The 26264-nt window shown below is 39.3% G+C and overlaps 1 protein-coding gene across 2 annotated transcripts in view; it reads right to left on the reverse strand.

The window, feature by feature from the left end:
- The window catches only part of WWOX (WW domain containing oxidoreductase), a 576016-nt gene that overhangs the window by 421931 nt on the left and 127821 nt on the right, over positions 1-26264 (reverse strand). For both annotated transcript variants that reach the window (XM_081963372.1, XM_081963373.1), the window contains exons 7-8: positions 20821-21006; positions 13022-13286 (exon numbers count right to left, since the gene is read on the reverse strand). In XM_081963372.1, the coding sequence (XP_081819498.1) occupies positions 13022-13286; positions 20821-21006 (451 nt within the window). The remainder of the gene's footprint in view (positions 1-13021; positions 13287-20820; positions 21007-26264) is intronic.

Here is a 26264-nt window from a genome sequence, read left to right on the forward strand (position 1 = left end):
AATTTATTAGCCGCTCCCTTTCCAAGTAGGACTCGGGGCGGCGTACAATGGGGCATATAAAACACAGAAAATATATAAAACACATAGGCGTACATACAGAACATACATACAGATACACAAACACGGACTCGGAGGAGGTAAACAATTTACATCATATAGACAGTTAAAAGACCCGCATTAAAATACCCCAATTGTAAAAACCCAATATAAAATCAAGATTTAACGTTTAAAATACAATTTAAAAACAGTTAGGAGGAATAAGAATAATTACGATTGAGCCAGGCCAGATAATTGAAAGAGGTGGGTCTTCAGCTGTACACGGAAGGAGCGGAGATCGGAAGTAATCCTGATGTCACGGGGGAGGTCATTCCACAGGGCTGGGCCCACCACAGAGAAGGCTCTGCTCCTGGGTGTCGCCCCCCGGCACTGTTTGGCGGACGGCACCCGGAGAAGTCCCTCTCTGTGTGAGCGAATTGGTCGTAGGGATGTGTGGGGCAGGATGCGATCCTGCATATAACTAGGCCCTGTGCCATGAAGCGCTTTAAAGATCATAATCAAAACCTTGAAACGCACTCGGTAGACCACAGGAAGCCAGTGCAGCTCGCGCAGGAGAGGTGTTACAGGGGAGTACCTAGTCCTCCCCATAATCACCCGCGCGGCCGCGTTCTGGACCAACTGTAGTCTCCGAGTGCATCTCAAGGGAAGCCCCATGTAGAGAGCATTGCAGTAATCCAGGCGAGACGTCACTAGCGCATGGGTGACTGTGCGTAGGGCATCCCGGTCCAATAAGGGGCGCAATTGGCGCATCAGGCGGACCTGATGGAACGCCCCCCTTGCCACGGCTGTTACATGGTTATCCATGGACAGCCGGGCATCCAGGAGGACGCCCAAATTGCGCACCTGTTCCATGGGGGCTAGTTGGACGCCCCCGATGGCCAGAGATGGAAACACCTGGTTGAACCGGGAGGCCGGAAGCCACAGCCACTCCGTCTTGGAAGGGTTGAGTTTTAGTCGGTTGCCATCCATCCAGACCCGTACGGCCTCCAGACACCGGGACATCATTTCGACGGCCTCATTGGGGTGGTTCGGGGTGGAAATGTATACAAACATAGTACTTATACATCTAAATACAAAAAAAAAAAAAGAAAAAAAGAAATATGAAACCCTCCCTGGAGACCCCTTCCCCTCCCTTATATTTCTTCATCCATAACAACTAAAATATATATAATATATTCCAATTGTGCCCTTATCCCCTCCAAAACAACATACAGTATATACTTGAGTAAGTTTATTCCTTTTGCCTTCCAGCAACACTGAGTTTATAAAATCCCCCCATATTTCATTATAATTATTTGCTTTGATCATCCTTTTTTTAAAATTTCATTTCTGTTGTTAATTTATCATTTGTTACGATACTCCAAATTTCATTATACCACTCACTTTTTCCCGAACGCCATCACTCTGCTAAACAAACAATTCCCTCAACACTGTCAAACTATTCACTAATGTGCATTTCTATTACTAATAGTCTTCTCATCGTTCCTATCACCCATCTCCTCCCACTTATGACTGCAGGACTGTAACCTTGTTGCTTTTATCCTTATGACTTATATTGATATTGATTGTTTCCTGATTGCTTATTTGTACCCTATGACTATCATTAATTGTTCTACTTTATGATTCTTGATAAATGTATCTTGTCTTTTTATGTATACAGAGAGCATATGCACCAAAGACAAATTCCTTGTGTGCCCAATCACACTTGGCCAATAAAGAATTCTATTCTATTCTATTCTATTCTATTCTATTCTATTCTATTCTATTCTATTCTATTCTATTCTATTTCTTCTAATATCCCAATTTCGTCTCCAATATTTAGCCATCACTAGTCTATGTTTGAATATACGAACCCATGCACAAACTCTGGCTATTTAAAACAATGTGTACCAACTTTCTACCGCAAGATTTCAGAGTTAAAGCCCACAAGTTACATGCTCAGCTAAGTCTACAGACAGCACATTAATGTCAATTTACAGTGGATGTGTTTTGATGAGCCTGTGATTCTTTTCCCTTCGCTAGCTTCCACCCTGCTTCCTCTAACAGCTGCCCAATAACTATCTAAAGACATTACCTAATTGCTTGGAATTGAAATTTGGAGAACACACATGACTGTGTTGGAACGCCAGCTGGCAGTTGAATTTAGTACACACCAGTTTGTATTGAGATGTCGTTGTGCTTTTCCAGTTCTAATCGCCAATTATGACTCTATTAGCCATTGTTGGCAGTTCATCTGCTCTTGCATCAGCTGAGGGGGACTTCAGAATGCACCTCTGATCTTCAGGTTTCCGCTTCGCTGAGTCCTTAGCGCAGCGGCTGTCATCGGGAGACCCCGAGGAGGGAAGGCATCGTCTCGGCGAAGGTAACTACATCTGACCTTACAACAATTTATGAAGAAAATACCTGCCTGATGGTGGCATAAGTGCCGTTTCTTTTACTGACTTGCAATGGCTCCGCAAATTAGAGACAACGGGATAAATCTATGACCAGCTCACTAGACACTTCATTAAATCACTGTTCCCTTGCCTTGTAGAGCACTAATAGAATCACAGTTCTCGTTAGCTACTGAATAAAAGATCAATCACACACACTCTGAGAGCTCTTGCTACAAGCTTCCAAGGGAAACATGGAAAGGGGAAGAGAGAGAGAGAGAGAGAGAGAGGGGGGGAGGGAGGGAGGGAGGGAGGGAGAGAGGGAGGGAGGGAGAGAGGGAGAGGATCATAAGAAAGATGCGGAATGGCCTCTCAATTACCTCTTCTACAACAGGCTGAGAAAGTAATACTCCAAGGAACTTGTTAAGCCTCTCCTCAAAAGCTGCTCTCTAATATACGAGTACCAAGCCCTGGTCAAAAGTTCATAATGTGCATATGTAAAAAGGTACTAAATTGCCAGAGGGCTAAAACCAGAGGAGTTTAATTGCAGCAAAATGCCATAAATGGTCTACAGAGGATCCTTCTTTGGGATTCTGGCTATATCAGCTGTTGGGAAAGTTTGGAACAATAAAAAGCTATACAATCATCCTTGCTTAAGTGGGGCTGGAGATACTGGTTGTAGGGTTTTGCACCAGTCCTGGGTTTTAAGGATTGAAAATAGAAAGCGAAACCCAGAGATTCCCTTAACAGAAACACAGAATTAAAAGAGTCTACAGTTCATAATTCATAATAATGTGGCCAAAAATGCAAACGTTAAAACAGGAATACATATTCTCAGAGCGCAACAGTCATAAATCTTGGTAAGGGGAATAAGATGTTTGAAATAAACTTGCCCTAGCTTTATTATTTCACACACAGACACACATATATGCATGACAATTTTTAGCAAGATCCTATTACAGTTGTTATTGCAAGAGGTGCTTTGGGGAGAGTGTGTGTGTGTGTGTGTGTGTGTGTGTGTGTGTGTGTGTGTGTATGATGATTTAATTCTATTTTACCAAACATTGCATTCTCTCCAACTTTGTTTGCTGACATAAGGCATATTCTTTGGTGGTGAAATATTCATTCATTCATTCATTCATTCATTCATTCATTCATTCATTCATTCATTCATTCAATTTCTATAGTTGCCCATCTCAATTAGTCAGTTAAATATCCAAAATCAATTTTCAATAACAATGTGGTTGGGCATTAATAGTGTTCTAAGACACCAAGCACAATACCTAATTAAAAACGTATTGTTGTGGATTTCTTGATCGCAACAAAAAGTCCTATGGAACACTCGACAACTACTAACCCCTTCAAAAGAACTTGGTACTTTCCCATTAGCTGAAGGTTTAAAACCTTTTGTGGCCCCATTAGCAGTAACCTGCCACATCTCTTTCTAATGAGAAGTGTGCAACCTTGGGTCAACAAACTATGCATAACACAAGAAAGAGCCATTTCTGAACAAATGGTATGCATATAACCCTGTGTGTCTACCCTGTTTCCTCGTAAATAAGACCTCTGTGAATAATAAGCACAATTGGGCTTTTGATTGCATGCGCTAAAATAAGCCCTCCCCCCAAAATATTGCAACACATCAGCAACCATGAGGTGACCATGCTCACTGCCTGCTGCAAAAATAATAAGATCTCCCCAAAAATAAGGCCAAGTGCTTATCTTGGGAGTCAAAAGAAAATAAGACCCTGTCTTATTTTTGGAGAAACGCGGTATATAAACACAGATCTCCTAACATAAAACATGGAAGTGAGTGATCTCAGCTTCAAAATTTAGCCTGCCCTGGCCAGTTCATAATTTAATAATTAATTATAATTCAATTTGCATTGTTTTGCAAGCAGCAGGATATTAAATGCCGAGTCCCATGTGGTATATTATTTTCTAGTCCTCCTCCCAGTCCTCACTCAGCAGCCTCTCTGTCTTCTAAAAAAATGACAGTTAACATTATGATCTGGTGGCTTTGTTCTACTGCAAACAAACAAAAGAATAACCGGTTTTGCTCTAAAGTGTCAGCAGCAAAATCTTTTCAATGGATAACGGGGGGGATAAAGTTGGTAATTCATTTACTTGACCTCGAGAGAATAGTTTTGATGAAAGTGTACAGAAGCAGAGCAGTGGTGGTAACAGCATTTGTTGCGATAAATACAACTCTCGGAAAAAATGACAAACCAATAGCATCTGACAACAAAGTAAAAATATAACACACATTCTCATCTGTTTACTCTTGACATTTGGTGCTGAAACATGGCCAGTTATTCAAGCTGGCAGAGAAGTACAAGTCTCCCAAGACTACAAAGGAAATATCACTCTTTTAAAAAGAAAAAAAAGAATAAAAGAAAAAGAAAATGGGGAAAATGGGGAGGGAATGGAAGAAATTCGGAAGCAAGGAATACTTTCAAAATTAAGTAAAACTCAAAAACACTCAGGTGCAAATGTGTCTCTATGAGGTGTCTATAAATCAGTGGTCAGCAACCCACGGCTCTGGAGCCACATGTGGCTCTTTCATCCTTCTGTTGTGGCTCCCTGTCGCCAGTTGGCTTCACAATTCATAGGACTTTCAGTTAGGACAGGTAGAGGAAAAAGGATGCCACGCTAGGAGGAGACTCTATGGTGGGGGAACCAGACTTCTGGTTGGCTCCAAATTGACCGGGGGGCTTTCGGTTAGGACCTTTGTGGTTCTTTGAGTGTTTAAGGTTGCCGACCCCTCCTATAAATTAAAATCTATGAAGCTAACTTGTTTCTTTTCTGGTTACTCTGCACATATAATTATTTGCTCCGACACTTTCTTAATTTAATCAAGACTGACACATTACAAAGTTGAGCTTTGTCCAAACTAAAAGCTGTTTTACTTATCACATACCGGACAGTATATCATATCGGTTCAGGGGCCAATCTTGGCTTTCAAACAAGCAGCAGTGAATATGTGCCATTTTCAATCGCCTGGGAAAGCTGTTGCATATGAGAATGTATCTGGTGCTATCTTCTCTGGATATTTAGAATAATGTTTTCTCTAGACAAATAGTAATAATGAGGATGATTGGAATTAGAAAAGTGTTAACATTATGACAATGCCACCTTACCTTTAAAAAAAAACCAAGAAATATATCATTATTTAGGGCATGCCAAAAAACCAATGGATCTTACCTTTATGTATTTTAATTCTCACCAATCACTGTCAAAACCTAGGTCCCGCAGGGTAGGAAGAAATACCGTATTATTTCCATGAATAGTATTGCTATTTGTAAATCACTGAAAATGTTTATAAATTCAGAGATTTACAAACTCCAACACAGATTATTATTGAGTCCATCTGTTGCACATATAGCTGGGAACTATTGCCATAGACCAATCACTTTATATAAATTCCCAGAGATAGTAATTTGTCCAAAGAAATGAAACCAGCAAGAGCCGAATAATAACTAAATAATTACATGATCAAAAAAATAATAATAGTACAGAATTAAGTAAAATTAAGAGAAGTCTCTTTGATTATTTTTTCTCCAGATTTTTCATAACTTTCTCCTCATCTGAGCTTAATAGGAGAAGCTGTCAATTGACTTTACCGGTTTTGTTCCTCTTGTCCCCTCTCCTCTCCTCTCCTTCCCCTCCCCTCTCCCCTCTCCTTCTCTCTTCCCCTCTCCTCTCCTTTCCCTCCCCTCCCCTCTCCCCTCTCCTTCTCTCTTCCCCTCTCCTCTCCTCTCCTTTCCCTCCCCTCCCCTCTCCCCTCCTCCCCTCTCCTCTCCTTTCTCTCTCCCTCCCCTCTCCTTTCCCTCCTCTCCCCTCCCTTGCAATAAGGAGAATAGGGACTCCATCTGGAAGGTTCTGCTTCAAAAACCAACAGTTCTTCTCAGGCAAACTTTGTACATGCAGAATAACAAAAAATCTATTTTCTACATGAACAAGTCTTTCTACGCATCAAAAATGGCCTATTTGAAATGTCTTTTATCACCAAGGGCTTATATTTATCTCTTTTTCTGGGAGAGCTTTTTCCAATATTATAATTCCTCTCAAGTAGCAGCTTTAGAAATAATGTTTCTCCAATTAATATAATTCTTCAAGTGCTGTAATATGGATTTCTGACACACAGAGAAGAGCTGCTCATATCAATATTGATATTAAGAAACTGCAAAAAATATGGTGTCACTAAAATTATGGATGGGACATGGCTATGCTTTTTATATTTATCACCCTGATAGCAGACTGAGATTGATATGATTTATCATATCTATTGGCCTCTGCAAACAGGAAATAAAATTTTGCATGGTGCCTCCCTCTTTCATTGATAAAAAATCTCCAGAGACATAAATACAACTGAACTGTAAAGGTATAAATGCAACATTCAAACATAGTGGTTTTTTCCCTCTCTATTTCTCCACCTTTATTTCCATAATAATTAAATAAAAACTGGGCTAGATAAATGTCTATTATTTTTTATACTGAGCCCTAGGTGATCAATTTATTAATATTTATTCTCTTTTCTCCAGGAAATGAACCAGAAGAATTGAGTGGGATCAATCATTCCACCACATACGGTAAATAATTTTAGATGAATTCATACAAGTATCGTAGGAACTAAGCAGTATATTATACTTACTTCAAAAGATTATTTTGTGATATGATGTATACCAAACTTATCTAAGTTAAAATAATGCCCATATTTCAAAATCCAGTATACCTCAATATGCTTAAAAGTAGCACTGAGGATGCCAATTACAGTCAGCAGAAAGAAGATGTTATCATGTTGCCTTCACAACTATCACATATAATGCTATTCTACTTAAGTCCAACAGGAAGACTTTGGCCCCTAGATATTTAAGGAAATCAGTCATGACCACTCTAATTGTTTGTGCGCTTCTGGGGAACAAATGTTGAATGAAGACAGTTCAAAAGCCGAGCTGAAAAGCAAGTGAGGAGATTCAATCTTCAATAACTCCTTCTGGGACATGGAGAGAACTTGAGATCACCCTCTAGTGCTGAAGATAGTAAGACATTGCAGATTGTAAGACATTCTTCTCCTTCTATATATATAAATAAAAATGACTGTGTGTGTGTGTGTGTGTGTGTGTGTGTGTTCCAGCATAACTCCAGAACGCCTCGAGCAATTTCAACCAAACTTGGTAAACAGATGACTTACTCTATGGAAACAAATAATGTGGGGGGTGTAAGACACCCCTAACATCCCTCGGGTTTTGTGTGTGTGTGTGTCCATGTGTGTGATCCAGCATAACTATGGAACACATGGGCCGCTGAAATGAAAAGGACTGAATTATGTCTATAGTGTCAAGTCACAGTACTTTTGACAGTGATAGTGTGCATTTTGGATTCAAGTGCTGTTAAGATACATCCTGTTGTGCCTTAAAATGTCTTCTACTGTACAGCACAGTGGAGTTGCCATGGTAACTGCTTCATTGTACTCCACAAGGGGGCTCCCTCTAATACATGATTGGGATAAATACATGCCCAGGCTACGCCGGGTGATCAGCTAAAAGATGGTAAAGATCAAGATTGTTAGAAATAAAAGGAAGGACTATAAAGTTGTTTTATTTCATCAAAGTTATATCTGCTAATTCTTAATGGACTTTTTCTTAAATCAATCTTGAAATGATGAATATTTATTTCCAGATAAGAGACAGCATATGGGAAGAAGAGACCATTTGTTGTTGAGAAGGTGATAAGTTATTAAAATTGTTTATATGTTGTGATGAAGGGGAAGTCACTTCTTTATATATTCCTTTTTTTCCTTTTACTATATCCTTATTTTTCTTTCTTTTCTCTTTCTCTGTTTTTCTTTTCTGTACTTCCTTATTTTCTATACTTTCAATTTTTAATTTATATTAGTTCTTTTTACTGTAATTCTAATGTTTAATGAAAGTACTTTAAAAAAAAGAAAATGCTAAGCAACCTAGGAATTCAGTTGGAAAGCCAATAACATTGGTAAACAATTGCTGGGATATTTAGTCAGTCCAGAGTTTCTGGTGGTTTTCATGGGCTTTCATGCCTACAGTTTTCACAATAATAGTCTAAGTGTCTCTGAGGAACATCAAGAAGGTCCATAAAGACCATACTGAGACCCCTATGAGAGTGGGTTACTTAAGTATTGCAAGGCAGTATGTCAAACCCAGAAGTGATCATAAGTAATCATGAGATAACATGACCACCACACCCCAAAAGGAGAAAAAAACTTATTTAAATGCCATGTGTTTATTAAAGGTAAATGTGAAGGTTCCCCTTGCACATATGTGCTATGACTTTAGGGGGCAGTGCTCATCTCGGTTTCAAAGTCGAAGAGCCAGCGCTGTCTAAAGACGTCTCCATGGTCATGTGACCGGCATGACTAAACGCCAAAGGCACTTGGAACGCTGTTACCTTCCCACCAAAGGTGGTTCCTATTTTTCTGCTTGAATTTTTACATGCTTTCCAACTGCTAGGTTGCAGAAGTTGGACAAGTAATGGGAGCTCAATCCGTTAGGCAGCGCTAGGGATTTAAACCATCAAACTGCCGACCTTTCTGATCGACAAGCTCATTATGACTGTCCAAAGGAGAATGTTATGAATGAAATACATCAGAAGGGACAATCATTTCACTTTTGCAATACTTGAATTTAAAGAACAGCCAAGGGGGGGGGGGGGGGACTCCAACAATACTGTAAGAACATTATGAAGCTTTTGAGCTTTTCTGCTTCTTTTCTGGAACATGGAAAATATTTTGTCAAGGCTTTGCTCTAAAAGAAGCAACTTTCTGGCTCAGATTACTTGGCCCTTCTTACTGTTTATTCACTGTCTTTTTTTTTTCACCCCTGCCAAGTCAGAGGAGACTTCTTTCAATACTTCAAATAAATAAAATATCCAGCTGCACAAACAGTATACATTCAGCTAGATTACTTTGGCTTCTTATGGAATATTTGACTTTCCCCAGAATGTAAATGATTAAAGAGAAGCTATCGCATGAAACTGATTGGGGAGAGGTTTTAAGTGGTATTGCAGTTTTTCAAAAAATGGCAGGAGAAGAAATAAAGACCACCGTAAGGAAAAGAAACCAGGCCATTTCTAGAAGTCAGGAAGTGGTTAAAAAAAATATCTGCACAAAGCAAACTTTGAGAAACTTTATGCAAGGGACAGTGGCTCAGTGGCTAAGACACTGAGCTTGTCGATCAGAAAGGTTGGCAGTTTGTTGGTTCAAATCCCTAGCGCCGCGTAACGGAGGGAGCTCCCGTTACTTGTCCCAGCTTCTGCCAACCTAGCAATTCTAAAGCATGTAAAAATGCAAGTAGAAAAATAGGAACTACCTTTGGTGGGAAGGTAACAGCGTTCCGTGTGCCTTCAGCATTTAGACATGCTGGCCACATAACCACGGAGATATATTACCTCCCCTTCTTTTCCACACTAGAAGTTTGACATAACTCCATCAACACCATGTTTTTTGTAAATCTGACAATCTGGAACAAAAATATTCTATAATTATATGGTACAGTTTAGTTTCAATATTAAATGCCATTTACGGCAGACTAATTTTTACAGGGTAAATAAATTATTGGCTTAAAGCTTTGAGATATACTATGGCTACCTAATGCACAAATGTCTAAAATTAAAGTACATCTTTGCAAAAGCCTGCTTTTTGCAAAAGTCTGTGATTTGGGTGTCAGTATCAAGCGCTGTGAGCTTTGGAAACAAAATTAAAGTATTTACTGAACAAATATAACATGTCATAAATAAACTGAAATTGGTTTATTAGAAATGTAAACATTGCCCCCTTTCTTTCTTGAGAAATAATTGTTTGTTTTCCATTTCAGCAACTGATTGACTCTTTTTGCAAACTTATGATACAAACTACAGGCAAAAAGTAAGCAACATACCTTTTTGAATATAACAGAAAAATTGAGCTGGAGGGTGCATAAATGTAAGCCTTAATTTGAAACTTACTTAATATCAGTAAGTTGGGTTGAAGGGAGAAAGAACACACAATCTCTCTTGGCGGGAGATGCCAACAAGAAATGGGAGGAATCAGGAGGAAACTAAAAATTGAAATGCTAAGTACGGAAATGGCACAGTAACTGTGACCCAACTTTTTAACTTTAGAAACTCTGAGAAGGGACGTTACATGCCTACTCACAAACCTATGTGGCTTATCTGCTGTGCTGGTGCCTTATTGAACATATTCCCATCAAGTGGGAAGATATGTCAAATGGGAAAGCAATGAAAATACAAGATACAATTACAATATACAATTACAAGAGACCAGCAAAACAAAAACAAAAAATAAAGCCCTCAAACCCTGGATAATCAACTTTCAACTTTCTCCAAAGCAAGTTCAAGTTTCTTTTCCATGGTGGCACAGTGGTTAGAGTGCAGTACTGCAGGCTACGTCTGCTGACTGCCTCCAATTTGGCATTTCAAATCTCACCAGGCTCAAGGTTGACTCAGCCTTCCATCCTTCAGAGGTGGGTAAAATTAGGACCCAAATTGTTGGGGGCAAGAGAGGGCTGTAAAGCACTGTAAAGCAGTGTATAAGTCTAAGTACTATTGCTAAGTGTTATTAAGAAGAAAAAGAAGAGTGTGGACAGATGTGGATGAGTCTTTAATAACACAGCTTACCTTATTTGAATATTTGTACTTTTATCAGAGTTAAGACAGCAAAGGGCCAATAGAGGTGGCACCTGTTCTATATACACAACAGGCTTCTGTTCTGATTTATTGTTCAACACAAGAACCTGGGGATCTCGCTTAGAAGTTTCATGCACAACCCTTAGCATGTTCCCAAATTATTTAGAATCAAAATAAATCATTTTGTTGAAATAGGAAACTTTTATTAGTTCAGTATGAGTTGGCATCTTGAGACAACCTAGAATGAAGATTTAAAACCACTTTAGTGATTTTTTTTTTTGAAAGTTATAGGATTTTTTAAGGTTGTTGTGTCTGTTTAGATTTAACTTGTTTTGGTTTTAAAAAAATAATAATCACAGAGCTTTGGGTCAGGCAGCATATTTTGTATAAGGATAATAACTGAAACATCTGCTGCTTGAAGGCTGCCTTAATTATTTGTACTATGGCATATCAAATCAAATCAAAATCTTTATTTTGGTCACTGACCAGCATAGCCTTATATAATGAGCTCAACCATTTGAGCAGAACAAAGAAGTCAAAATCAGAAGCACTGAGCTTGAGTATGAGTTGCATAAAGCTAATAGAATTAGACAAAATATTTATTCCAGCTAATACTGTAACTCTTCAAACTAAAATAACTATTATTGCTGTAATTCCCATTAGATCTCTATTAATGCTATAAACTATTGTAGTGGTTAAGATCATATGCCAAGATAAAAGCTTAAAATCTAAACTCTCCAGAATTATGAAGCTGGAGGCACAATCACTTCTTAGTTGACTTGAGTTGGTTTGGGCTATGTATCAACACTTTTGTGGTGCAGCAACTCATCCTCATCCTGATATATTGTCTTCTGTGCAACTGGCTCTCTCTGGACAGTTGTGTTAAAAAACAGCATGCAAAAATGTACCAGTAGAGAAAAAACAAAACTACCCTAGCAATTGGGATCATGTGCACATTCCTTTCACACTAACTGATGATTAAACACTGTTAGAACATATCTTGCCAGCAACCAATTGTACAGAACCAAAGTCATATACAGTATATGTTGCAAAAGAAATAAATAAGAAATCAAGGATTGTTATCAGTCAGCTTTCAAACCCCTGCAATTTCCCTTATTTCTTCTATTCATTTCTAAAAATCATATCACTCGCCAATAGTCAGGATGGTTTTTTTCCCCCTCTCCCATGATTATACATTATAATTCTGCAATAGTCCCAGTATTATATTCCCATTCATTTAAAGAGAGACAGCACGCAACACATCTGTTAAAACTCAACAGCCACCATTGGCTGTGCATTGAATTAGGAAGCGTAACCAATCAGTTCAAATTTCTATCCTTTATTAACGCAAAAGATTTAAAAATTCAGTTTGCTGAAACATCTGCTAGGCTCTTTCAGCCTTAACACATGATACTTTATTTACTCTCCTATTTGACAATGCCAACATTTTTTTCTAAGGCAGAACTGTAGCAACATGCAACTCCTAAATTTAGACATCAATGAGGTGCTATAGAATTAATCATCCATACAGTATATTCTAAGCTTACTTGTTCGTTTTTCATATAGAGGTCAATATTTCTTTTTATACTTCTCAACGCAACTCATTTGTCCTGGGATCCTTCTCCCCACTCCCAAGCATGTAATCTATAGCTCTGATTTCTCTCAAATCCCGACCACAGCAGGGAACTCATATTCAGACATATGACACATAGAACCAAACCACATAACTCTGAAAACACACAAGAGTTTATCAAAGACCAACCCAAACAATCAAGGGATGCAGCCTTTTTTGACCACAAGGGCCACCATTATATAAATGGTCAAGATCAACAAATTTAAGAATGGTTGAAAACGCAGTAAGTATAAGAGAATTTCTAAAAAAAAAGCCAATCTCTCAATCAATCAACATGTATTAAATATCATGCTCTTACCAGTGACTTGGTGAAAGGTCGAGCCAGTGTAAAGAGGAGGGTGTACAACCACCAGTTGTGATGAAGGGATGAGTAGATCAGATTTCCAGGATGCAATGCATTTGAGATAACTCCGTGGGTGGAAAGCCGCCGATTCAGTTCATTGGACAGAAGAATATTGCAAAGCTTAGATCTGTTGTAGGCCAACATAGCCCAATAATCTTTCTTCGATGGTGAAAGCAAGTTGAAGTCAAGTTTTCCTGAGTTCTCTTTAATATCCATGAACCTTCAAAGCCAAAACAAACAAAAAACCGCATGATAGTTGCAATAAAATTGCTGTTCTTCATTTAAATTGTTGTATCAGAGAGATGGGTGGGAAAGAGAGGGCGAGAGATTAAGATTCCTTATGGAATTTCCTTCCTTCTGGATGGCCTCTCCATCCAGGCATACCTGCCAATCATTGGATTTACCGCATCCATCCACACATGTGGAAATTTAAGCCATTGCTTGTATTTTGACGGTGTTTGCTATTTTTTTTTTCTTACTTCTGAAGTAAGCTATGTCTCTCATCTGCCCCCTCACTTTCCTTTACCTGCCACTTTGGATCTCCCAACCTTCCAGAAAGTTCCAGAAAGCTCTTCGGAGCTGAGATGTGAATCTTTGGACATTTTTTTGCTCTCTGGGATGGGAGAGGCAAGCCTGATGTACCCAATATAAATCTAGATGTGCTTCCTTTCTGCTGCAAACTAGACTTTTATACACTGAATGTTTCAAATTTTAATCCTGTTTTGGGATCTATGACTGTACATATATTACCAATGTGTTTCCATTTCTTTTATTTAAAACAATTAGAAATTGGACACTGGAAACAGAGCAGAGTGAACTTCAGTCTCTTACTTTCAAAATAACCTTTCCACCAAAGGAAGTACCTTTTTTCCCCTTGCCCTCAAAAAATAATGAAAGGTGTGTGTGAGAGAGAGAGGGGGGAGGGAGGGAGGGAAGGAGGAAGGGAGGGGGAGAGGGAGGGAGGGAGGGAGGGAGGGAGGGAGAGAGAGAGAGAGAGAGAGAGAACAGTAAATAATTGCAATTAGCAAACACTGTAATTGGGGCAAAAGATTTATGTGTTTCCCCTCTTCCCAACTCCAAGCCAAGTAATAGGACAACTTTAGCCATTGATCTTCCCGTCTTTCTGCTTTCCAATGCACTAGTCTTCCACACTCTGGAATCTAAGTGCTCAAATAACTACAGATGAGACTTGCTGCTTCTCAGCATTGTCTTAGATTAAAAATTGATGGTTTAAAAGGGGGCAGTAACCGAGGTGATTCTGCCATCAATAGTTTTTAAGGTATAAAAGAAAAATGTGAACAAAGCTAGAACGAGCTGTGGCAGAGTCTAATGTTTTTTAAGTGTACCCCTGGTATAACTGAGCACAAATCAAAGTAAGTGGTTGATATTTTTAATTGGGTCTGACAGTCACTAAACACCAGCTGTTGGTTTGTTGATGTTATTCTAGCAAGGTGGGAAACCATGTAAATATTCTACAGCTGGATTCTTTACATAGCCATAAGTGTACATGTATGCATTTGATTTGTATAAGAATAGGAAAAAATGAAAAATATTTAATGGCTGGCTGGCTGGTGGCTGGCTGGCTGGCTGGCTGGCTGGCTGGCTGGCTGGCAGGCAGGCAGGCAGGGAGGGAGGAAGGAAGGAAGGAAGGAAGGAAGGAAGGAAGGAAGGAAGGAAGGAAGGAAGGAAGGAAGGAAGGAAGGAAGGAAGGAAGGAAGGAAGGAACTTGGTGTAGCCTGCTCCCCAAATTTTCTAGAATCCTGACAGTGACACAACATGCTATACTACACTTTGAAGTGCTATAAGGCTTCCTATAACATTGATGGACTTTCACAATTCATTATTTATGAATTGGTGGCAATGTGCTGACATTGTAAATCACCCAGAGAGTCCTGTAAAGCACTGTGGGGCAGCCATATAATGCTATTGCTATATTCCTGGATGCGCAGAGCTTCCAAATATTCTGGATCTTTGCTGGGCTTTCAAAAATGGCTCTACAAACTTATTCCAGTTAGATGGACAGGCCACCCGCTCCTTCTCTTTTCTTCCATTCTCTCAACATCTGAAAAAGTGATTCTGAAGACAGCCAGGGAAAGCTTGTATCCCTTCAGCTATTCCAATTCCCATCAGTCTTGTATTTGTATTTGCATTTATTAGTTTGTTGAACATGAACAAGATAACAGGTATAAATATAAACATGGACATGAATGAAAGAAATGAATACAAATAAATGGGGACAGTAGGACAGGGACGGTAGGCTGACTGGTGCGCTTATGCACACTTTCTTTACGGACCTCTTAGGGATCAGGTGAGGTCCACAGTAGACAGTTTAAGGTTGAAGCTGTGGGGGTTTGAGGATGTAAGGACAGAGTCGGGTAGAGCATTCCAGGCGTTGACCACTTGGATGCTGAAGTCGTATTTTCTGCAATTAAGTTTGGAACGGTTTACTTTGAGTTTGTATCCATTGTTTGCTTGTGTATTATTGAAGTTAAAGCTGAAGAAGTCGTGGACAGGTAATAATAATAATAATAATTTATTAAATTTCTAGACCGCCCCCTCTCCCCGGAGGGACTCGGGGTGGTGTACAGGAATAAATTTAAAACATACAAACAATCATACACATAGGTAAAAATCAAATTAAACAACCCCTGTACAATTTATAAAAATTAAAAAACAGACCTTAAAACCAATCTTAAAAATTTAGAAATAGGACTGAGGTGGGATAGGTGGAATTAGGCCAAGCCGGCTAGCTGGAATAGGTGGGTTTTAAGTTTCTGACAGAAGGAGCGGAGATAAGACGTTGCAACAGACAATTTTGTGTACTGTGCTTAGATCATACCGCAGATGGCGCAGTTCCAGATTGTCCAAGCCCAAAATTACAAGCCTGGTGGCGTAAGGGATTCTATTGTGAGCAGAGGAGTGGAGGACTCTTCTCGTGAAATACCTCTGGACCCGCTCAATCATATTAATATCCGATTTACAGTGTGGAGAATAAGTTTCACAAAATTAGGTTAACAACTAGTAATGCCTTTTTGGCAATGCTGTTACAGTGGGCTCTGGGGCTTAGATCTTTAGAAATAAATACTCCTAGGTCCTTAAGAGGGTGAGGGTCATCTACGAGATCGTTTCCACCCAACTTGTATTTGGTGTTCTGGTTGTTATTGCCAATGTGTAGGACAGAGCATTTATCAGTCAAGATTAGCAGTTGTCAGCATAGACAACACTTACTGATGAAGGGAGCTGAAGTCTTTATATAGATATAAAGAAGTGAGGCTGCATTGAGTCTACGGCCTTATAAATTAGATTTACAAACAAACCAACAACAAATATTCCCACTTATTCTAATATAAGGCTCCACACCTTAGGAGAATTTGGAATTATTCTGCCTAGTAGAAAAAACAAACATACAGAATAGTTGACACTAGCTTTGGTATTTTCAAACAGATTAGAAATGTATGTGATAAGACGCAGCAGCTAGTGAACTCGCCCTGCTAATTTCTCACGGATATGGTAAAACTCGCAGCCATTTTCAATGATCATATTTAAACATCTAATTTAATGCATGACAAACCCCAAGAAATGGAGAAGCAATTAGTTGCTAGATCAAGAGACACTCCAATTATGTATTGGGGGAGAGGTTTTCCAGAAACCCTGGTTGATCTTGTTTAAGTAAGCAGAGGGCAATATTTTGTTGGTCCTGTCTCAACCTTGATTGCCAATCAAGCTTTAAAGTTCTGTGAACAGAGGGATTAAAACTATCAATGATTTCAAAGTGATGGGCAGAGACAAAGTCCGCTCCAAAGCAAAGAAGGAAACTCTAAAAAAAAAATTGTTCAAATTCAATGATGAATAGAGTGGAATGGAATGGAATGGAATGGAATGGAATGGAATGGAATGGAATGGAATGGAATGGAATAGAATAGAATAGAATAGAATAGAACAGAACAGAACAGAATTCTTTATTGGCCAAGTGTGATTGGACACACAAGGAATTTGTCTTTGGTGCATATGCTCTCAATGTATATAAAAGACAAGATGAATTTGTCACGAATCATAAGGTACTGAATTGGGAGAAGATCAGAAGGCAATATTATTTAAAAATCCCAGTCTGGCTATCAACTATTGAAGCTTTTTCATATCCAATAATATACAAAAAGGAACAAACAGTTAGATATGGTGAAATGTTGAATGCAGAGGGTGAACTTAAATCTTTGCAAGAGTTGAAACAGGAAGGAATAGGAATGAATTGGTTTTCATATGTGCAAATACAATCTAGATATGATAAAGATCGTAAAATGGAAGGTTTCTATGATAAAATGACTGAATTAGACAAACTTTTGATAGGTACTGATGAAAAAGTAATTAAAAATATATGGACACTTACTAGAGGTTAAATTAAAAGAATCTATGATAGCTTGGGGGGGGGGAAATTTGGACATGGGATTGAACTAGAGAAACAGCAGAAATGACAATGTCAACAGCATACAAGGAAAATGTGTATAAGATGTTTTACAGGTGGCACCTGGACATATGATCTACAATGAGAATAACATACCTATGTATACTTGATGGACTATGTGATTTTATATATAATTGAAAGCGTTGATTCAAAACGTTTGAAACCAAACGGCATGCTATATGTATTGATGATGGTTTTATGTTTCATGTGTTGTTCGTCTTTGTCTGTCTAAAAATAAAAAACTTTTTTAAAAAAATTAGAAAAGAAGAGTAACATATTTTCCAAATCGGGGTTTAATGGTGGAAAGCATTCAGAATGCATTTGTTGTGGCCCGCCAGCGGCCAGCACAGCTAGCAGCAGATTCAGACAGTGAGGAGGTTGAGGAGAGAACATGGGTGAGTCCTGGAGTCTGGGAAAGACTCTGATGAGGGCTCTGTGTCGGAGACAAAGAAGGGGCCAGAGCCGTATGCCAGTTATCAGCTGCCTTCAGAGTCAGACATCAGTGGGGCAGATGAACAGCTGGAGCCTGTTCCCAGTGTGCGCATGCACAGAGTTGCCAGAAAAAGGGAACAGCTAAAGAACAGGGGTCGACTTGGGAGTAAGGCCACAGGTGGATGATGAATGGCCCCTCCCAGAGGAAATAAAAGAGGAACGAAAGGGGAGTGGAGTTTGCAGGAGACTACTAGTTTGCTTAATTGGTTGGTGACTCTCCGAGACTCCTTGCCAAATTTTGCAGATATCGGCCTGGTAGCTCTCCAAGCCAGATAAGGTCTGTGACTATAAATCCTCCCTGGAAAGACTTTGCTGGATATGAATGAGCAGAATTCACAGTAAATTAATAAAAGGGTTTTTTTGTCAGGACAAGGAGTTTGCTTCATGCTCTTGGGAAGCATAGGCACTATTTCCTTTACAAAAAGATCTAGCTTTGAAATTCCTTGCCTAGCCATTAAGAATATCCACACATACATATTCGGAGAGAGAGAGAGAGAGAAGTCAGAAATGTGTATTTAATCTAAACATAATTGCATTAGCTTCCAATTAGAGTAAAGGTGAATTCTTCCTGGCACGGTACTGAAGATGTTGAATGACAAATCAATAAAAGCCACACCATTCAGATTTAATCAATTAGTGTTTTATCAGCTGGCAGAACGAAAGCCTTCCTCTGCAAAGAACCTCTGCTTCAATATGAAGACTAAGGCACAATCTAGTTATAGAATTGGATCATCGGTCCATTTACCATTCACCTACTTTCCAGTAAAGAGCTGAATAGTTTATTTATTTAATTTGGCACACAAGATCCCAAGAGCCATAGCAGTGGTACAGAAATCATCTTTCCCAGCATAGCCTGTAGTGTTAATCTAGAAAAGATCTCTGCCATGTGTGGAAGAAGAAAACTATGTGGCATCTAGAGGGTTTGAGAGGACAATTACAGAGCCATTCCAATTTCACTGTCATTTTGAATGCATCAGGAAGATATTCAACAGGCAAAGATCAATGAGATGCAATTAATCAAGCATTAAATTCAATGTATGTTCAGGTTCCTCCTACTCTGAAGCCCCAGCAGGCCACCAAAATGCCACATGAAAGAAAGCAAATCATTCTTGCTCTAGTGGTTTACCCAATAGTCAAGAGGAGCCATAGGGGATATTGGAGGGGGGGGAGGAGGAGGAGGAGGAGGAGGAGGAGGAGGAGGAGGAGGAGGAGGAGGAGGAGGAGGAGGAGGAGGAAGAAGAAGAAGAAGAAGAAGAAGAAGAAGAAGAAGAAGAAGAAGAAGAAGAAGAAGAAGAAGAAGAAGAAGAAGAAGAAGAAGAAGAAGAAGAAGAAGAAACAACAACAACAACATCCAAGCACATGAACCAAATCGATTGTGTGATCCTTTGGATATCATCTATTTCTTTTTAATAACTCTGTGAAGAAAAGTGGAGTTATACCAAAAGTGCTTTTTTCAGGAGGCAACTGCGCTTTCTGTGAACTGGAGTTATGTGATTAGATCAGAATCACTCTGGGTGCTTTAAGGTGGACCATCTAGCATTATAGCAGATGCACTCCAGATATGTTGTACTATGGCTTCCCAACCTCCTTGTCATTGCCTAAAATAACTCAGACTGGTGGAAGATCTTAAGCACATCCAGAAAAGATGAATTTGCCTATCTTTTCACTGCACTATCAAATGGTTTTCAAGTGTAGAATTCTAAACCTAATTATTTTCTATCACAACTTTCTTTTAAACACTATGCATTGACTTTGGGTTAAATTGGTTGAATGGGATCCTTTCAAATGGAGGGATATGTGGTCATGGTGGTTGCTTTATGGAAACTTGTTGTTGTATGAAATTGTTCTTTTAATTTTATGAAGGTCTCCTGTCATTTGGAGTCAGGCACCCTGAAACTAAAGAGCCTCTTGTTGCGGGTGAAGAAGGAAAGTGCAAAAGTTGGCTTGAAACTCAACTTAAAAAAAACTAAAATCATGGCATCTGGCCCTCTCAATTCCTGGCAATTAGAAGGGAAGAAATGGAGGTAGTGACCATTTTTATTTTCCTGGGCTCCAAGATCACCACAGATGGGGACTGCAGCCAAGAAATTAAAAGACGCTTGCTCCTGGGGAGGAAAGCTATGCCAAATCTAGACAGCATACTAAAAAGCAGACATCACCCTGCCAACAAAAGTGTGTATAGTCAAGGCTATGGTTTTACCAGTTGCAATATATGGCTGTGAAAGTTGGACCATAAGAAAGGCTGAATGCCGAAGAATTGAGGGCTTTGAACTATGGTGCTGGAGAAGACTCCTGCGAGTCCCTTGGACTGCAAGGTGATCAAACCAGTCTGTCCTAGAGAAAATCACTCCTGACTGCTCTTTAGAAGGGCAGATCCCGAAGATGAAACTTTGGCCACCTAATGAGAAGGAAGGACTCACTGCAGAAGAGTCTAATGCTGGGAACGATTGAGGGCAAAAAAATAAGGGGACGACAGAGAAGGAGGTGGCTGGATGGAGTCACCAAAGCAGTCAGCTTAAATGGACTCCGGAGGATAGTAGAGGACAGGAATGCCTGGAGGAATGTTGTCCATGGGGTCACGATGGATCAGACACAACTTCACAACTAACAACAACAACCCTGAAATTTAACACTCTGTTATTATTATTTTCCCCCCACTTAGGAACTGTCTCAAATTATTGTTCCAGACCAACTCGGGAAGAAAGTAAGAAATAAAACCAAAACACTAAAAGTGTTCATTGAAACTTTCAGGAAAAAGGGTTCAATTTCAAAAAAATGATGAGTACATTCTTTTGGAACTAACCTGTGTGATTCAGAAGAGACCATCACAATTCTTGCAGGAGCTGAGCGGCAAAGAACATCTTTGAGAAGCTGAATGAGATAAAAGTGTCCCAAATGATTCACCTGGAAGGTCCTCTCCAGGCCATCTTCAGTTAATTGCCAAGGAAGACCAAAGACAGCAGCATTGCAGACCAGCACATGGAGAGCTCTGTAAACACAAATGTGGAAATATGTATTTAATTAGAGCAATCTTCAGAAAGCTGGTGGCCGCCAGATGAGTTAAGCCAAGTGTCAAACTCGATTTCATTGAGGACCTCATCAAGGTTGTGTTTGACCTTGGGGGCCGAGGTGGGCGTGGCCAGGGTGGACGTGGCTAACTCATTGTCACTCATTTATTGGGGGCGCCTGTGTGGCTGGAATGCTCTGCCTGGGAAAACGGGCTCCCAAGCTCCATTTTGGCTGCATCGGCCTCCTGCAACTTTCAGCCAGAGAAAAAGGAGTTCGGTAGGGCCGCACACAGCCCTCACAAGTTCCGTTTTCACTGGTAGAGGCACTGCGGGGCGGTCCTTCACTGTTTCAAGGGCAGCCCCATGGGCCAGATATAAGCATTCCATGGGCTGAACCCAGCACCCAGGCCTTGTTTGACACCCCTGAGTTAAGCCATCATCTCTAGCCAATGAAACAGACTCAGTGACATTTTGAAAAATATAATATCTGTCACAGAGCTACAATGTTAACTAGCTTTGACAGATCTGCCCCTTGTTTTTATACAGACAATATAGTTGAGTTTCTAGAGAGGAAATTCATTCTGAATATCTCAAGATACATCACAAAAGAGTGGTTATTTATTTATATACTTATTTGCTACTAAAGCAAAACAAAACTTCCAGATCCCATTGAATGGGAACTACCAAATAATCGGAAGAATAATGGTTATTATCAAGATTAAATAGTCCATGGTCCGTATCTTCAGCTACCATATTTAGTAACTTGATTAGTATGCCACTTGCTTTATACTCTACATCTCTGTTTCCCATCATTGGTAACTTCTAGATCTGTGGACTTCAAATCTCTGGATTTTCAGCAATGGCCTTTTTGGTGGTAAAATTCTGACTATTGAAATGAACACATTTCTCTTCTGCAGAGGGAAACATTGGTCTGCATTTTATCAGCACTCAAAAGAAAACTGTGACTTGCATTCAAAAGTTACTCCAGAAGCAAAAGTTATAATGACTAAGAAGCATAACTTCATTAATAAGCATGCTTAATGTCCAGAATTAAGATGTTTTCTTTACCTCTATTCAAAAACTATGACTAATGTATAATCATGTATATTAGTCCAAAGATTCATATCCACTTTTTAAAAACTTTAAGAAAGTTATAGCATATAGTGCTTTTAATCAACGTATTTGTTAAAAATTCCATTATATCGATTGTTATTGCACTTTGTAATATTCTTCATGGTTTTATTATTTTAAATTAAAATTTTAATTAAAATACTGTACACACAGACCCTTTAAAAATTCTCTCATTAGCCATAAAAGCTATAAAACTGCAAAATGCTTACGGCTTTATTTGCAGCAAAAGATACTATAGCTGTACATATTAAATCATAAATATTTAACATGCTTATCTTCTCAACATGCCTCTCATGGCTGGTTCTACCAAAGGATAAGACCTTTTAACTCAACCCAAACCAAATGTATCTTCAACTTAGTTTTCACATAGGTTGGGATTGTTTGGCTAAGGAATTGTAGTTGCAACACATCTGGGAGATACCATTGCCTAGAAAGCATTGTTTCTCCTTTTAAGACAACAACCACAATGCTTCAAACCACCAGTGGAAAGATCAGTAGACTGAGGAACTTGGGAGTTGTTACTTTCTACATATGAAGTCCAGAAACTATGTGTCTTAATTTAAGAACACTAAAAGGGAGGGGAGGCACGGGAGAATGTGGAACCTAAGCAATTCAACTGACCTTTGTGAAACTAGAGCACAAGAAGATAGACAAAGTCCCATCACACTGTGGTCTACTGCGGGCATCTATAGAAAAGTAACCTTTAAAAAACATTCAGCATCTGTGTAGGTATGATTGCTCAACATTAAATCTAGACAGTGCCATGAAGAATCTACTCTGGAAAGTTAGCTTCAGGAGACATAAAGCCAAGAATCACATGTGATACTACATCAGGACCTGGTGAACAGAGAGGAGAGCAAAGCAGAAATATTCTATAAGGCTCCTTGCCATTTTCTTGATTTGACACAGTTGGCCCCAGCCCAGTTTAAAAAGCACACCCATGACCTATGATCTCTTGTTAGAAGCAACCATCTGGTCCAAAGCTCTATGTGATATTTGGGTGTGGAATCTGTTCATGAAATTCTGACCTCCGAACTAGCTGACAATCTTGACTTGGATCTTGGAACTATGGATTGTATTTGAACTATTCTTTTGCATGCTATTAAAAGCAAAAAAAAAAAAAAAATCACTCAAGCTTCCTTCAGAAACTCTGTTTAGCTTGCATTCTTTGTCTGCGGTTATCTCCTTGACTTTGAGTAAAGTGCTAATTTCTCTAGCAACTATGTACTTGTGTGTATCTGAAACCAGAAACAGGACAGAAAGAATTAACAGGGTTCTAAGCAAAAGAGACCATTGGGAATTTAGAAGAAGATAGTAACATCCTTAGGGAAATATTTGCACATGCAGAAGAGAGAGAGAAAAAAACAGAAATCTTCTTAAAGAAGACAACTCAAGCGCCCATTTTAACTTGCTGCTTAAAACAATGATATGTGATGGTATGTGAAAAGCTCAGAATTATTTCGTCAAAGGTTTCTGCTAAGTATGTGTATATTCCCATGGAGGACACTTTGCCTGGGACTGCTATGTGATGGAGCAGTTCCTCTGCGTGAGATCCCATCTTATGCACATCAACTGGGTACCGTTTCCCTGAAAATAAGACCTCTCCAGATAATAAGCCCAATCAGGCTTTTGAGTGCATGTGCTAAAATAAGCCCTCCCTGAAAAGATTTAAACGCATGCACAGCCGGTGTCCGCCATTTCCTCTGGTTGCTTGCCACGCAAACAACATGAGGTGAGGAGGCAAGGCCGGACGGGGGAAAAGGAGGGGGAACATATCCCATGCACCCCACACACCCGTACATAATGGCCACTCCCACAATCCTAGCCACCACGCCCCTTCTGTCATGCTAATGGCTGCCGCAAAAGGAGTGGCAGGACTAGCAATGCACAACAAAGCAGTAGCCATGAGGTGGCCCACGCTCGCCACCTCCTGCACCTCAAAAATAATAAGACCTCCCCAAAAATAAGGCCAAACGCTTATTTCAGGTGTCGAGAGAAAATAAGACCCTGTCTAATTTTCAGGGAAACATGGTAGATGTCTCTGCTTTCTACTACTCTGAGAAAAGCCGTACATCTTATCCTATCAAAAATATTATAAACCTCTATAAAGTCTGATCAGGTAATCTAGACAGGTTTGCCTGAAGCACCAATGAAAGCCTGGTTAGACAAGATGCCCCAATGAAGCCAGTAGAGTCATCCATCCTATGCTTTCTGTTGCTTTTAGTGTCACCCAAAGTTTACTACTGGAGGAAACGGTGCAACACAAATTGTATTTATAAAATTTAATAACTCGCCCTTTGGTTTAATTAGATGTTCTGGACAATTATAAGATACAATATAAAAACATTATCATACTGCAGTAACTAAAACAGCAAACAGGCTATTAAAACAAGTGGGAATTGAAATAAGCACATTTCTACTTCAGAGTATCACCAAAAAAATTTTTTTATCTTTGCAAATTTAAAGGGCGGAGTTTGCCTCACTATCGTAAGAATTGTGCATGCTTTTCTTCATTTTTAATGGACATTTGCATTTTTTAAAAAATATATTTTTCCATGCAGAATAGGGATTGCAGGAATTCTAAAATCTCTGAACAAATTGTAATAAATTTTAATTCAGAATGCTTCTGGAAGGAAAATCCTGGCAGCCAAATATTGCTGAAATAATCTATCACACATTCATGAAGCAAATTTTAATTCATGTTATATACATTCACATATATAAATAACCATTAACTTTTTTTACTAATATCTTCATTCCCATTACATTTGAATGATTTTGAATCTAACCATTGTTCCATAATCACCCAAATTTAAATCTACCTTTTCAAAGCTTATTTGCTGTGTCTATTAAAATATAAATCTTATGAGGAATTCTAGAATCTATTTCAAGCTATTTATATGTGTGTGTATATACACACACACACACACACACATACACATAAATACATACATACATACATACATACATACATACATACATACATACATATATAAAGTACACACACGTGTGTGTGTGTGTGTGTGTCTGTGTGTGTGTCTGTGTGTGTGTTGGCTTTCCTGGGTGTAAAATGTGTTACTTTTAAATTAGATTGCTGCAGTACATGAGTATTTTTCTGATCCAGCAGAATGATTCCTCTGTTCTAATGGTCATCATGTACTTCGGATGCTCTGTGTAATTATCTCCAACAAAACCCTTGGCATGAATCCTGAATATATTTTCTGAGGTCAAGAAGAGGTAGCATGAGAAATTCCTCTACCAAGTAACCTTAAATTGCACAGAAATGAAGGTGTTAATATTTTGAACCTCTCTCCTACTAGCGGGACACAACCAGAGGTGGGTTGCTCCCAGATCAGACCGGATCGGGTGAACCAGTAGTGGCGGCGGCAGGAGGCTCCGCCCAACCGCTCAAACACTTCTGCGCATGTGCAGAAGCATCGCGTGCGCGCACGAGCAAACCGGTAGTAAAAAAGAATGGAAACCCACCACTGGACACAACATGACTACTTCACCATTTAAACTTCTAGCACTGACACTGCCTTATCTTAGGTCTTGTTTAGTGCAACAGACATCAGACAGGAACAAAATTATTAGCGTAAATACTCAAGCAAAAGAATCTATATAAATTAACAAAGAAGCATTAAACTGCAATCAAATTTCGTCTACTAAGTTTGATAGAAATGAATGATATTAATCAGGTGTACAGATAGTCCTTGTCGTACAGCCATTTGTTTAGTGACCGTTCAAAGTTATCACAGCACTGAAAAAAAGTGACCTATGACTGGCTTTCACACTTACGACCGTTGCAGCCTCCCTATGGTCAAGTGATTGAAATTCAGATGCTTGGCAACTGGCATGTACTTATGGCAGTTGCAGAGTCCTGGGGTTATATGATCACCTTTTGCGACTTTCTGATAAGCAAAATCAATGCGGAAGCCAGATTCACTTAACAACTGCGTTACTAACTTAACAACTGCAGTGATTCGCTTAACAAATGTGGAAAGAAAAGTCGTAAAACGGGACAAGACTCACTTGAGCAACTGCCTTGCTTAGCAACAGAAATTTGGGGGTCAATCGTGGTTGTGAGTTCAGGATTATCTGTATTCCC

The sequence above is a fragment of the Natrix helvetica genome (genome assembly GCF_964273705.1).
Source record: "Natrix helvetica genome assembly, chromosome: 10".
Lineage (NCBI taxonomy): Eukaryota > Metazoa > Chordata > Lepidosauria > Squamata > Natricidae > Natrix > Natrix helvetica.